This window comes from Ovis canadensis, chromosome 2, assembly GCF_042477335.2.
Source record: "Ovis canadensis isolate MfBH-ARS-UI-01 breed Bighorn chromosome 2, ARS-UI_OviCan_v2, whole genome shotgun sequence".
Lineage (NCBI taxonomy): Eukaryota > Metazoa > Chordata > Mammalia > Artiodactyla > Bovidae > Ovis > Ovis canadensis.
The window spans coordinates 125,682,152-125,696,267 of NC_091246.1; the positions used below are offsets into that span (position 1 = coordinate 125,682,152).

Here is a 14,116-nt window from a genome sequence, read left to right on the forward strand (position 1 = left end):
AAAGAAAAGCTAACTCTTCAAAAAATGAAGATTATGGCATCTGGTCCCATCACTTCATGGCAAATAGATGGGGAAACAATGGAAACAGTGACAGAATTTATTTTGGGGGGCTCCAAAATCGCTGCAGATGGTGACTGCAGCCATGAAATTAAAAGACGCTTGCTCCTTGAAAGTAAAGCTATGACCAACCTACATATTAAAAAGCAGAGATATTACTTGGCAGACAAATGTCCATCTAGTCAAAGCTATGATTTTTCCAGTAGTCATGTACGGAAGTGAGAGTTGAACTATAAAGAAAGCTGAGCAGCAAAGAACTAATGATTTTGAACTGGTGTTGGAGAAGACTCTTGAGAGTCCCTTGGACTGCAAGGAGATCAAACCAATCAATCCTAAAGGAAATCAGTCCTGAATATTCATTGGAAGGACTGAAGCTAAAACTCCACCTGATGAGAAGAGCTGACTCATTGGAAAAGACCTTGATGTGGGAAAGATTGAGGGGGTGGAGGGGAAGTGGACGACAGAGAATGAAATGGTCGGATGGCATTACCAACTCGACGGACATAAGTTTGAGCAAGCTCTGGGAGTTGGTGATGGACAGCAAAGCCTGGAGTGCTGCAGTCCATGCGGTCAGACACGACTGAGTGACTAAACTGAACTGAGCTAAGCTTAGAGGGTAGGTGGACAAAGAGTCTTGACATATGATTGAAGGAATTTTTATTTTTGAAGGTATTATTATTAATCATAGAGTGAATAAATTCCAAACTATAAAGTCAGGTATATAAGATGATACTACTATTATTTACAGTAGCTAAAAAATTAATAATGTGTTGGTGGAGAAAATTAATAACTTGCATTGCCCTGACCCAAGAGGGCAATGAGGTGGTGTTTAGAAACAGTAGAAAAAGCCTAATCTTGCAATTATTCTCAATATTAAAGTCTGTTTTGCTAGACCCAGCTTGCTTTCTTCTAAATTACCAGAAATTTCCTCCTTTATTACTCTGACTTTAGGGACTCACTAATTTACCATGTTACTATTTCCAGGGATTGTGTCAAATAGAAGCCTTCGGTTTTCAACATGTCCCAAGGAGTTCTGCTAAATATGATCTAAAAATCTGCAAGATTCTCCATTGAGTATTATCTCTCTTTCCATCATGAGTTATATTATCTCATATTCCTGAAGGAGCATTATTGTATTATTAAGTGAGAGAGCTAAGACTCAATATGCTTTTTCCAGGAAAAAATCACTGGAGTTCATACATCTATGAAAAGCTGACAAAAACCAGGAATGTTTTATTATGATCTTTTATTATGAGTGTCTGTCAGAAAAAAAGATCAACAACCACATACAAGCTTACAAAGTTTAATTTCAACACATTCTCTATGTTACTGTGACAAAAGCAGCCCCTTTATTAGTTTTTTGTTGTTGTTGACTTTCACAGGATGCAGGGAAACTGTCTCCTGCAGTGATACACCAGGAAACATTTTTGACAGGAGACAAGTACAGATGGTGCAACTATGTTTTGAATGCAAGGCAACAATTCTGACCTAGAGTTTTAAAAGTGAAAATACATTAGCACCAGACCATGTGTCTTTAAAGACTTGCCAAATATTGGTAAACTTGACCAGCAATGACCAGAAAAAAGAAAAGCACCTTTAAAAGCAGTTGATATTCAAGATTAATTATGGCTTCAAAACTATTTCTTTAAAGTTTTTCACTATATTCTACTTTTTTTTAAACCAATATTTTAGGAACTTAATCAGTGAAGTTTATAAGTTTTGGCATTTTATACAAATTTTTTCATCTTCTGGGACTTATAGAATTCATTTGTGTTTCTGACCAGGTTGAGGTAGTTGAAACAGGAAGTTCTTGTCTAATTTCTTGCTTGACTGTTTCAGAAGAAAGGTAATCTTTTAATGGTAAGCACCGTCATTGCTCTGAAAATGGGCTAGGATTCAAAGAATGTAACGCAGTGTTATTGGAAGAGTGTAGAAGTTTATTTATTATAGCACCATTGAGACATTTTGAAATTGAAATTGGTAAAAAAATAGAACAATAAGCATTTGAACTGTATTTGGTGTAATAGCAAAAACAAATATCCTTTTTTGGTCAAATTACACTTTTTTCCCCAAAATTTTGGAAATAAATAACTGGAACTTGGTCACTTGTACTGGCTGACAAGATTAAAACAAAAGGAACATATGGAGTGTGAAGCTTTTTCTGGGACTTTGGATAGAGTTTGGTTTATAAAAAGCAAACAGGGCCAATGTCCGCACCAAATTCTTGATCAGGACCACCAATATCATAGGGTGCAATGTCTACAATCGGTAGTCTGACGGCCTTGCGTGTTTGATACTGGAAGACTGTTTTGCCCCATTCCCCAGTGTGTTTCTGTAAAAAAAAAAAGAGCAAATAAAAAATGTAAGTGATAATGACATTATAATTATTTAGTTTTTCTGAGGAAGTTTTAAAAATATTTTGCTTGAAGGGAGTTACCAACTTGCAATGTATACATATGAGACTTGCTCCAGTTCAAAGTGATAATCCTCCCAGCAGATAAACCATATCATTAACCAAAGCCTTACAGTACTTCAGGGTAAACCCAACAGGGAGATTTCCACATGCCAGTGCCTTCTCAGAAACCTGAGTTCTGATCATTGCTACCAGGTAGGGAGCTAGTTTACTAAGAAGTAGATAGGTCTCTTATACTGGAACTTGTGAGATATTATTAATATTAGGAGTGAATTCTCCTTCTGTTCATAAATGATAATAACAAAGGGTTGATTTAAAGTAAAATTAAAACCAGATTTTAGACTGAGATTGTATGATGGCAGTTATGTAGAATGGATAGTAACCATCTAAATTATCTGATAAAGTTTATACCATGGGTTTAAATTTCAATTGCTTTCATAGTAACTAGCTTTCACCTGGAGGTTGAGAAGATAAACTCATTGTCTGTGACATTTAACCTTCCCTGGAATGAATCAGTATTCAATAGAACTCACAACGAATGCCATCTTTTGTTCACACTCATTATTTTTTATTCCTTCTTTTAAAACTAGCATGATTAAATGAGCAAGCTGAGCTCATCATAAGGAATGCTTATAAAAATGCTGATACTTACTGTGCAACCATCCTCCAGAACTGTGTATGTGAATTTGCTATTTCCTTCAGCCTTGAATTCACCTTCATTTGACCCCATCAGCCTTAAGGCTTTCTTTACATTCCCACTGGCATGATCCATGTATGCAATGCTATTCTTGCAGTGATATGTGATGTTCTGAGAGGCCCGGCTGGAGAGAAGTCGGAGGAACGCCAGCTGGACATCGAGGACATCTTCGGGAAGTTCAGGATTGCCATAGCTAAACTGTGGTAGGGAACAAATAAAGCTGATCAAACATTTTAGCTGCAATTATACCTAATGGATTTATACAGAGAGTATGGTCACTATACTGTAAATTGTTTATGTATTTTATCTACAAATTTTTATTGCATGTATAATATATAGTGTCAGAGTAAAGAAGATCTTAAATTTGAAAGAAAGGTGATTGTGTATTAATCACTTAATCTAATTTAGTTTTGAGAAACAAGTTATAATAGCTATCTGGGTATATACAATTTTTTGCACTTTTTTATTAACTATCTTTGCTTTGCGATGAATAAATGGGAGGAACAAAAAATTAGGGAAGCAAAGATAAATCAGTTAAAGAAAAATGGCATATCTTTTCTTACCTGAAAACCACCCTCCATGGATTCTCCAAACCAAACATGTTTCTTCTCAGCACCAGAATCTGTCCACCAGTTCTTCCGTGGGATAGTCAAAGGACTGGCGCTTATGCACGTTTCCCCAGTTTCCATGTTACAGTAGACTTTAATAGCATCCAATTTGCAACCTTGGTTAGGATCCACCCAATATTCTCCTGAATAGTCACAAAAAGGACAATGGAATTGGTTATAGAGTTCCGTAATGGGATTTAGGCCAAAATGATTTTGTAAGGCATTCATACACACAACTGGAGTGACTGAGTGAGGCATTCACGATGTTGACTGCCAATGTCTTTGTCTTTTACACATTTCCACTTTTAGTGTAGCATAATAGAGGAACTTCTGGATAGTTTCTTAATTTGAAAAATTTAGTAAATAGGTTACAATGATTAAATTGCAAATTATGCCTGCATCAAATAACAAATATTTGATCCTGAGAACATAGTGATATATGTTGTTTATAACTCAAATAACTTTGTGATGATATGAAGAAATGTGCCCAAACATGACTTGTTCTAAAATTTCTACAAAATTGTCTTTAAATTTTCCTATATTGGAATATTTTGAATTTATGATACAGTTTAAGTACATCTAAAAATTCAAGTTTTCTTACAACATCAAGGAGTTTCCATTTAACTAACACTATTTAAGGATTATTCCTGCTATACAATATCTTCTACTCACAGTAAAATTTTCCTTTTCCCTAAATTTGAATACAGGCAGTTTTCTCTGTTATCCTGTTGCTATGAGAGTGAAAGTTTCCACAACATACCACTCTGGAGTTCAGGATGGCAGAATTTCAGGTCTCTGCAGTTCCGAGCAGGGTTTTTACGGGAACCGTCGGGACTAATGAGGCTTTCTATTTGTCCATTGACTGATTTGAGTGAGGTCATAATCTCATCGGTGTTGATTTTGAAATCTATCGGTTCATCTCCATAATATGGGGCAAAACCACCAGCTTTTTCTCCTCCAATGCCAGCGATGGCAGCAGCACCCCCAGCACCACAACATGGACCAGGGGCACCAGGAGGTCCAGGAGGGCCTGGTTGTCCTGGGTGGCCTGGGGAGCCCTAGAAGGAGTAAGAACACACATCACTGATGTGTAAGAACATACGTCAGTGATGTGAACTTGTTTGGTACCCACTGAAAAAATACATTGCTAGCCCAAGAAAATGTCTTACAAAGAATTAATACATTGTGTCAGCATAATTATTTTCATACAAGTTTACTTGGGTTGTTTTTGAAGGAATATTAACCAATTTATAACTATAATCCATTATTATGAAGTTTATTGTGTTCGACTGTATCGGAAGAAGTGGTGTTAGATCACAAAGTTTACTCTAGCGTGTGTTCTTCTAAGATGTTAGCAATTCTAATGCTGACGTGTCAGAGGAGTTATGATCAGGAAACCTAGATTCTGACCCCAGATTTATCATTAACCTTGTGGTTTGGGGTTAACCACTTAACTTTGTGTTTAATTGTGTAACTTGTGGGGATAATAGTTTTTCTTCCGTTTACCCCAAAGGCGTGGGATAGGAATGTGTTAGAAATGACGGCGTAAGCAGCAAAACAGGAGTAATCACTGAAGCTGTTTGAGCAGTGGAATGCATCCGTACTTTAAACCTGTCATTATGAGGATCATAGTTGTGAGCTGTCTAACATGAGATCAGCACTGGCAGAGTTCTTTTTATTAATTGCGCTATGTTTTCATTCTGATATAACTGTTATCTGATCAAACTGTAAGGAAGGTTTTCTTGTTTTCTCCCTGTTGTGGGCAGTGTGATGGAGAAAGTTTTCCTATGGTGGAAAATGTCCTAAAGTGATTGTTCAGTCCCTAACTTAAGTTCGGTAATTGTATTGTGTTTAGCTTGCTATCTCAATTTTAAATATTGCAAAGTGTATCTGAAAATGTGCAGATTATAGCAAATTAGATAGACATGTTTATAAGTAATGTCTTACCTCAGATCCTCTTTCACCTCTGTTACCTCGAGGCCCCGGTGGTCCAATGGGACCAGGGTGTCCACTTGTCCCATCCTTGCCAGGGGGCCCACTGGGTCCAACAGGTCCCTAAGAAATGATCATGACATCACAATGGTAGAATACTTCCCTGCAGTGCAAAAATTTTTAAACATGGAACTTCCAATATCTTTCTCTTGTACATACTCTGGGGCCTGCAGGGCCTGGACTGCCGACTGCACCTTGGTGACCAGCGGGACCCTGAAAGGAAAGGAAGGTGCATTTGAGTGATGCCTTCAAAAAACTCAGGAAACTGTATTTTCAAGGTCAGATCGAGAAACTTGAGGGTCAAGATGAAACATGAGTTCTTTTTCCTTATTCTCCCCATTGTCTCATGCCAACTACTATTTCAAATAAGCGCTTAAATTGATTTCTAATTTCTTGTAGCATAGGCTTTCAGAGATGAACATTTTTCTATTATTGATCTCTAAGGTGTGCCTATCTCATCAGCGAAACTGCATTGAGAGGACTTTCTAACAAAGCGGATGCACTTACTGGAGATCCGGGGGGCCCTGGGTTGCCAGGGAATCCACGATGTCCTTTGATGCCGTTAGCACCACGCTCACCAGTTTCGCCTTTGTCACCACGTGGGCCTTGGGGACCCTTTACAAACACATTTCAGATTAGGATCATACACACATACATCGGAAAAACAAGTTGGAACTCATAACAGTTAAGTCCATTTTATAATATTCTGCAAGCTAGAAGTCCCATCGACAGACATGGCCTACGTGAACTGTTGTGGTGGTTTGGACTCTGGACTGAGAGTTGTATAGAGCCCCAATAATCGCCATGTATACTCAAGGCCCCAAGGACATTTTAGATCCTAAATTGCTTTCTGTTTCATCAAAGGAAAGTTTAAATTTGGTTCCATAGTTATGTATTTAATCATCCCTTTTTCCTGTACATGCTAGAAAATAGACTGTTTCCTACACCATAGAGTTAGTTAAAATAGACAACAAACAAAAACTTACAGGAGCACCTCTTGATCCAGCAGGACCTGGGGCCCCAGAAGGACCAGCAGGGCCCTAAAATAAAAATACACAAATGAACAAACACAGGGGGAAGTGTTCACTTTTTGATATAGATTTGTTTTATTTAAATGCTAATCTTTTCATTGTGAGAGAATAATGGTATGCTTGCTGATATTACTGAAAGTTAGTATTACTTTTTCCTTACAAATCCTTGACCTGTTTATAGCTTTACCTGGGGGGTCTAAACAGGAAAACTGAGAACATCCTGTTAGTTCAACTATATGTTGACCAAGCGGATATACACTTGGTGTGGTTAATACCATTTTGAATTTAAAAAATGAATTCTCCCTGACTACTGCCAGAAATTTCTCGTATATCTTTGTCACCACAGTTGTCTACGGAATGACTAGTATACAAAACTGTGAAACAAATGAGAGTAGATCTTTCGGTTGGCGGATATGACATTCTATCTGTTGTCTCCTGAGTTCTTTATTGCGGAAAATTGGGAAGTAAGGAAAGATGGTGTTCCTTAGAACTCACAGTTTCTCCTCTGTCACCGTTCTTTCCAGCTGGACCGACAGGACCAGGAGGGCCTGGGTGACCAGGAGCTCCAGGGGCACCAGGAGAGCCGTTCTCACCACGGTCACCCTGCGGACAAGTTCACAGTTCCAAAATTGATCTGATCAGCACTTATTGCTTTAATTACATCTATTAAAAGGTATAATGAAAACCTACAAAAAAAATTACTGTACTTGTGTTTGTTATACCTTGGTACCTGGAGCTCCATCTCGGCCTGGCAGACCATCTGATCCAGGGTTTCCCTGATTAAAGAAAAAAGAAAAAGAAAAGAAATCAAAATTTTTGGAACTATTTAAATACCACTGAAGCCATGCATTCTCAATGGGTAAAATATCATTCCTAAAGAGAATGAAAGTTGGTTCTTGGGAGTGAAAAATCTTAGATGTGACAATGGGTATGGCCCTGCAAGGGTTGACAATGCCTACACAGAGAGGCAGTACACCCGTGATACTACAGATTCACAGGGTGAGAGAGAGAGAAGTGACTAGGAAAGCAAACAGGGCTCTTAGGAGAGAGGTAATAAATAAAAGCTCGACACACAGTAATAAGCAGATAATGAAAATCTACAATTTAAGAAAGGACTAATCACAGATAATATGCAGAATATTTTTACCCAGAAGGAATGCTGTAAACTGGGGCTTTCTAAATCCTCAACTCTATTGTTTATTTAACTAAATATTATATCCTTCTCCATTAATGATCCTTCACTGGGTAAATATTAATGAACATGAACGGTTAAGGCTGTATTGTAATAAATTGTAATAGAAAGAATATTTATTATTAGAGGAAAAAGGTGAACTTTGACATGTGGCAATATTTACACTTTTAGACCCAAGTAAGGCCAATTTGTCGGAGAAGGCAATGGCACCTCACTCCAGTACTCTGCCTGGAAAATCCCATGGACGAAGGAGCCTGGTGGGCTGCAGTCCATGGGGTCGCTAAGAGTCGGACATGACTGAGCGACCTCACTTTCATTTGTCACTTTCATGCATTGGAGAAGGAAATGGCAACCCACTCCAGTGTTCTTGCCTGGAGAATCCCAGAGACAGGGGAGCCTGGTGGGCTGACGTCTCTGGGGTCGCACAGAGTCGGACACGACTGAAGCGACTTAGCAGCAGCAGCAGCAAGGCCAATTTGACCCTTGCTTAACTAAGTTATTGAAGGCAAGAGAAGGCAATGACAGAGGATGAGATGATTGGATGGCATTACTGATTCAATGGACGTGAATTTGAGAAAACTTCAGGAGATGGTGAAGGACAGGGAAGCCTGGTGTGCTACAGTCCAAAGGGTTTCAAAGAGTCAGACATGACTTAGCGACTGAACAACAACAGTGTGCTTCATTGGATATTTTCTGAGAACTAGTACTTACATCTCTTCCAGGTTCACCAGCTGCACCAGCCAGACCAGGAAGACCCTGGGGGCCAGGAGGACCACGTTCTCCGTTTTGACCACTAGGTCCTGGTTTACCATTTTCACCCTGTGTACAAAGAAATAAAAGAAATACATATTTCTTTCCAGGAAATCAATTAATATGATACTTTTAGATGTCTTTATTTCCCAGGGACGAACTTTGTATTATTCAATTCTTATTGAATTTGTTCCTAAAACTATCCCTGCCAGAGGAAAAATGCTTTGGGGAACAAACTTCTTGTATGTTCTAACTTGTCCAATGAACCTGGATGCCTGAGCAATTACATTTATTATCATATTAGAATACATCCGAATATGAGGTACATAAGTAGATGTGGCTATTATAAGAAAAAAATAATGATTAATCATCATGAAACCACAGGTTTATGGTGCCCATTAGAATTAAGTTATATTGAATGTTTGCCTCTAATAAAGAATATACATTTATTGGATATGTTCATATAAATTGAATAGACTTAAATGTTATATTGTAATTTCACTACAATATTATATGACTTTCAGTTTAAAAGGGTGCTCAAAGTGTCAAAATGTGAGCCCTAATAAAATGCAATTTTATTACTCTATTTGCTAAATGGATATTTAAGACGCTAAGCACCAGGATGTCATAGAAGTATCAGTGAAAGAGAGTCAGGAGAATAAATTGAATTGAGTTGATGGATAATTGGTATCAATTAAAGGAATCATAGGTCTACAGCTGAGATTCTTTTCCCCTTCAAGACTGACAGTCAGCAAACGGAAGAATGCTGGCAAGGTTCCTAATAGAGGTATTTGAGATGACAAGATATTTCCTGTGATATCAATCTATTTGTGTTGGTCCTGGATGTGCATTGTTTTCCGATTCCAGAGCCTTTGAATAATATGTATGCTTCCTGAAACTGAAAATATCAAGAATTTACATCTAATTGCAGGGAAACTTGTTCATTACATACTTGCTATGGTCATGTGATGTCTAAAGACTGTCAGACTTCATAAAGGAAACAAAGGTCCAGTGAAAGACAGCTACACTCACCTTGATGCCCTGTGGGCCGGGGCTGCCCCTAGCACCTGGCATGCCTGGTGGGCCTGCAAGACCTCGTGCTCCAGTAAGTCCTGCAATTCCGAGTGGGCCTGGAGCTCCCTGTTGCGATGGATAATGAAATCCCGGTTACTCTTTATGTGACCATGTTTTCCTCTATTGATTTGTGATTGAAAATAAAACTGTTATTAATCAATAGAGCAAAGAAAGCACTCACCGGAGGGCCCTGGGGGCCAGGTGCTCCCCTCTCACCTGGTTGACCAGCATCACCCTTTGGTCCAGAGATCCCAGGGCTGCCAGGAGCACCATTACTACCAGGTGGACCTGGGGGACCATCTTTGCCTGGAGCCCCGCTGGAGCCTGGGGGGCCTGGGTTCCCCTACAAAGAAATGTTTGATATTTGAATATTTCATAATGAAAAAGTACATTTTTTTCTTCCCTCTTTCACCTGGATTCAAATAATTTTATATGGTATTTAATAAAAAGAGACGTTGCAGTGGATAAGTTTCTCAACCTATGCATATATGAGTACTCTTTATGGAATATATGGCTTAAAATTATTTTAAAAAGTACTTACATTACTGCCAGGAGGACCAGGAGGACCACGACCACCGGGGAAGCCAGCAGCACCCTGCGAAATGATAAATGTACTTTTGAATATCAAAAATCAAGGAGAACAAATAATTAACTACTAAAACACATATCAAATGTAAGAAATGTGGTAGGAACTGCATTCTATTCTGCGTTTTATGGTTTGTTTTTTCCTCTTGGAATTTACATATAACTCACACATGAATACGTGATCATAATTTTATACCTTCTGTAGGAAACTAGGGCTTTCAAAGCAGTTTTTATACAGATTGATATTGATTAATGCTTTTCAATAATAGTTCAGATGATCATTACTTACAGGACCACCAGGACTGCCACGTTCACCTTTGACACCTTGGGGGCCCGGGGGACCCTATATGGAATGGAGATGGAAATGGTTGATAAGAATAGCATCAAAATCAAAATTTGGGATTAGCTTTAAACCTTTGAAAAATCAGTAACTCTGCTTATCATGACAATCATCTCACAACACATACAGTCATTATGTTGTACCTTAAACTTATACAATGCAATGTATATGTCAGCTTTATCTCAATAAAACTGGGGTAAAACACTACAACAGAAATGAGAACCTACATCAAAACACAAAAACAATAACTCTCTGAGGACATGAAAATAACTTGATGGAGGTAACTAGATTGTTGGAGCCAAGCTTCAAACTCAGAACTGTATTCCTATGAAAACTGTATTCTTGTCACCATGACAAGCTCTCTCTCAGTGTGAAATATTAAATTATTGACAAACCTAAGTACTTTCTTTTAGAAGGCTTAGAGAAAGAGAGATACTTACAGCAGGCCCAGAACCTCCAGGGGGTCCTGCGGCTCCAGGAGGGCCTCCTTCACCTTTCTCACCAGGAGCCCCTCTTTCTCCTTTAGCACCAGGCTCACCGTTCTGGCCCTGCATTCAGAGACAAAAACAGCCTGTGAGCTGACACCCTTCACGATGCACTGGGCTTATCCTTAGTTTTTTCTTCAGAAAACAGAATTCTTCATGCAGAGAGATATTTTAAATCTGTTTTTAATTTTTAAAATAATTTTTATTGGAGTATAGTTGCTTTACAATGTTGTGTTAGTTTCTGCTGTACAGCAAAGTGGACCAGCCACATGTACACATGTATCTCTTCTCTTTGGGATTTTCTTCCCATTTAGGTCACCAAAGAGCATTGAGTAGATTTCCTTGTGCTCTATAGTAGATTCTTATTAGTTATCTATTTTATACATAGCGGTGGATATATTTAGATGTTGAAATAAAAGTGGAACCATCTCTGAAGACATGGAAGAAACGAAGTCAATGAAAATGTTTCCATGATAAAGATTTCCCTGGTGGTCCTGTGGTTAAGACTCCATGCTTCCACTGCAGGTGGCATGAGTTTGATCCTTGGTTGGGGAATAAGGTCCCACACCCCACATGAAGCCACCAGAAAATAAAAAGAGTTTCCATGATAAAAGAAAATTGTCCAGAAAGTGGTACGATTTCCATAATTTTTTTATAAGGGAGAACCTCTCTCTAAGGATTGTGCATTTCAAAGCAAGCACCAATAAATGCATTTGAGAAAGATGGGGCTTAGAAGAAATTTTATTTAGTGCCATTTAAAAATGGAAGAACTTTAATAAAAACTTTCAGAGTGCTTTAAGTCTAGGAGACCATGTTAGGCTCATTAATCTGGCATAAAGGCAAACCAGGTGTTTTTGTATCCATCTTTTAAACAGTAAGAATAAAGTTTAAAAAAAAAAAACAGGAGGTGGATAAAAGAACCCTCATAGGGAACGAGTGGCTGAGTTAGACTAGAATTCAGACTTGACTTATTCTCCTACTATTTTTTACTGAGATAGTGATTCTGGGCTATGTGACATGCATGTTTTAATGATCATACTTACAGGAGCACCAGGGAAGCCAGCAGGTCCTGGTGGCCCCGGTTCGCCTCTCTCACCCTTAAGTGAAAAATATCCTCATTAGTGACAGTGAAATATCTTCCTATTGGGAGCACATGTCCTCTACATCATCTTATCTTTTCCTTTAAGCTAAGGAAAGATAATGTTAGTGTGCAAAGCTAACAGAGCTTAACCTCTAAAGACCTTTCCATTTTTCAATAGAATTCGAAGTAGCAAATTTTTTTCTTATTTTTGTAAGAAAAATAATTTGAGAATTTTGAAGTATTTAAAAAACCTAATTGTATAACTTCTAAAAATGCAAGGGTTTAAAAAAATAAAAATAAGGTTAAAGTGTTGAGAAATCATTCAATTAGTTAAAAACATTTACTAAATATCTCTCCTGAGTCTGCAAACCCTGAAGGCAGAGAATTTTAGATCTAGAAGTAGCCTCGGGCAAAGATCCTATGGCTTTAAGAAATACTCTTTTACAAATACATATTATTACTTATGCAACTTTTATATATTTTTTTCCAGAATTACTTAGGAAAGATGGCAAGATTTGAAATGGTCTCACAGTCTCTTGTGAATCTTAGCTTTAAGAACTTTAACCTTGCCTTGAGGGCCATGGACAGAATTGCTAAAGAGGGAAACACAGATAGCTGCTGCCTGTGTGGGGCTAAAATGATGTTAAAACGTCTGTAACACTTACAGGGCCACCTCGAGGACCAGCTATACCCGGAACTCCAGGGGCACCACCTTCACCCTTAAAAAAGAAAAAAAAAAAATGTCCTTCATCTAAACAGCAACAAAAGACACTTTCTGTTTTTAAACAGTGTTAAGTGTTACCTTATCTCCAGGCTGACCAGCTGGACCAGGAGGACCAATAGGACCAGTAGGACCCTAAAGAAATAGAAATATACTTTAATATTGAAGATGAACAGCATCATTTTCCTTATTAATCAAAAGGCATATATATGGATATATTGTTCATCTAATAAGCTAGATAATGTGGTCTCCTTGATGGCTTGAATTAAATACTCTTTACTCAATGTGAAAATCCTGCACAGTTTACTAAATCCATAGAATTTTTCAGATTGCACCAGTTACACATGCACTTATTTTTGTGTGTATATGTGTATGTAATTTTTAATGCAATTTTATTTTGTATAACCTTGCATGAACACATCACAATCAAGATATTCAAATATCCAATTACCATAAAAGACCCCCTCATGTCATCTCTTTATAGTTATATCTATTGCAGAAGATAAATAAGACATGATGTAAGATCTTACAGTCATATCTTTTAAAATTAAAGTGTACTGCTTTATTTAACTGTATAATAATTCAAAATATTTAATTTAACCACTCAAAGTATTGCTGCACATATCAAAGTTTTCACATCAAAATTTTCAAACATTAAGGTTTACTTGTATTACATAAATAAAATATTAGATTTTAGAATATTGGATGATGGCTTTCCTATCTAGTCTGTTAAAAGTGAAGTATTTATGAATTTGTTTAAGGCAACTTCAGTAAAGACAATGTCTATCTAATGGCTTAATTATGTTTATTTACTACAGTCATATCTAGGTGTTCTCTAATGTGAACAGAATCGATTGTAATGTGTTTTTTAAACTTTTATTTTGAAATAGTTTTATGGATTCATGGAAGTTTGCAAAGAAATATTCTGGAAAATTCTGTACATCTTTCTCCCAGCCTCTCTCAGGATTGCATCTTACAGAACTATGGTATAGTATCAAAACCAAGAAACTTACATTTGTACAATCCATAGAGTTTTTCAGATTATACCAGTTACACATGCACTTATTTTTTTGTGTATATGTGTATGTAA

The 14,116-nt window shown here is 37.5% G+C and overlaps 1 protein-coding gene across 1 annotated transcript in view; it reads right to left on the reverse strand.

The window, feature by feature from the left end:
• Positions 1-1,286: 1,286 nt before the first annotated feature.
• Positions 1,287-14,116, reverse strand: part of COL3A1 (collagen type III alpha 1 chain) — a 40,299-nt gene continuing 27,469 nt past the window's right edge. Inside the window, exons 33-51 of the mRNA XM_069574256.1 lie at positions 13,108-13,161; positions 12,971-13,024; positions 12,268-12,321; positions 11,180-11,287; positions 10,689-10,742; positions 10,356-10,409; positions 9,996-10,157; positions 9,773-9,880; positions 8,702-8,809; positions 7,521-7,574; positions 7,294-7,401; positions 6,754-6,807; positions 6,275-6,382; positions 5,927-5,980; positions 5,723-5,830; positions 4,536-4,833; positions 3,731-3,918; positions 3,123-3,365; positions 1,287-2,389 (exon numbers count right to left, since the gene is read on the reverse strand). Coding sequence (XP_069430357.1) covers positions 2,243-2,389; positions 3,123-3,365; positions 3,731-3,918; positions 4,536-4,833; positions 5,723-5,830; positions 5,927-5,980; positions 6,275-6,382; positions 6,754-6,807; positions 7,294-7,401; positions 7,521-7,574; positions 8,702-8,809; positions 9,773-9,880; positions 9,996-10,157; positions 10,356-10,409; positions 10,689-10,742; positions 11,180-11,287; positions 12,268-12,321; positions 12,971-13,024; positions 13,108-13,161 — 2,118 coding nt within the window. The 3' untranslated portion in view covers positions 1,287-2,242. The remainder of the gene's footprint in view (positions 2,390-3,122; positions 3,366-3,730; positions 3,919-4,535; positions 4,834-5,722; positions 5,831-5,926; positions 5,981-6,274; positions 6,383-6,753; positions 6,808-7,293; positions 7,402-7,520; positions 7,575-8,701; positions 8,810-9,772; positions 9,881-9,995; positions 10,158-10,355; positions 10,410-10,688; positions 10,743-11,179; positions 11,288-12,267; positions 12,322-12,970; positions 13,025-13,107; positions 13,162-14,116) is intronic.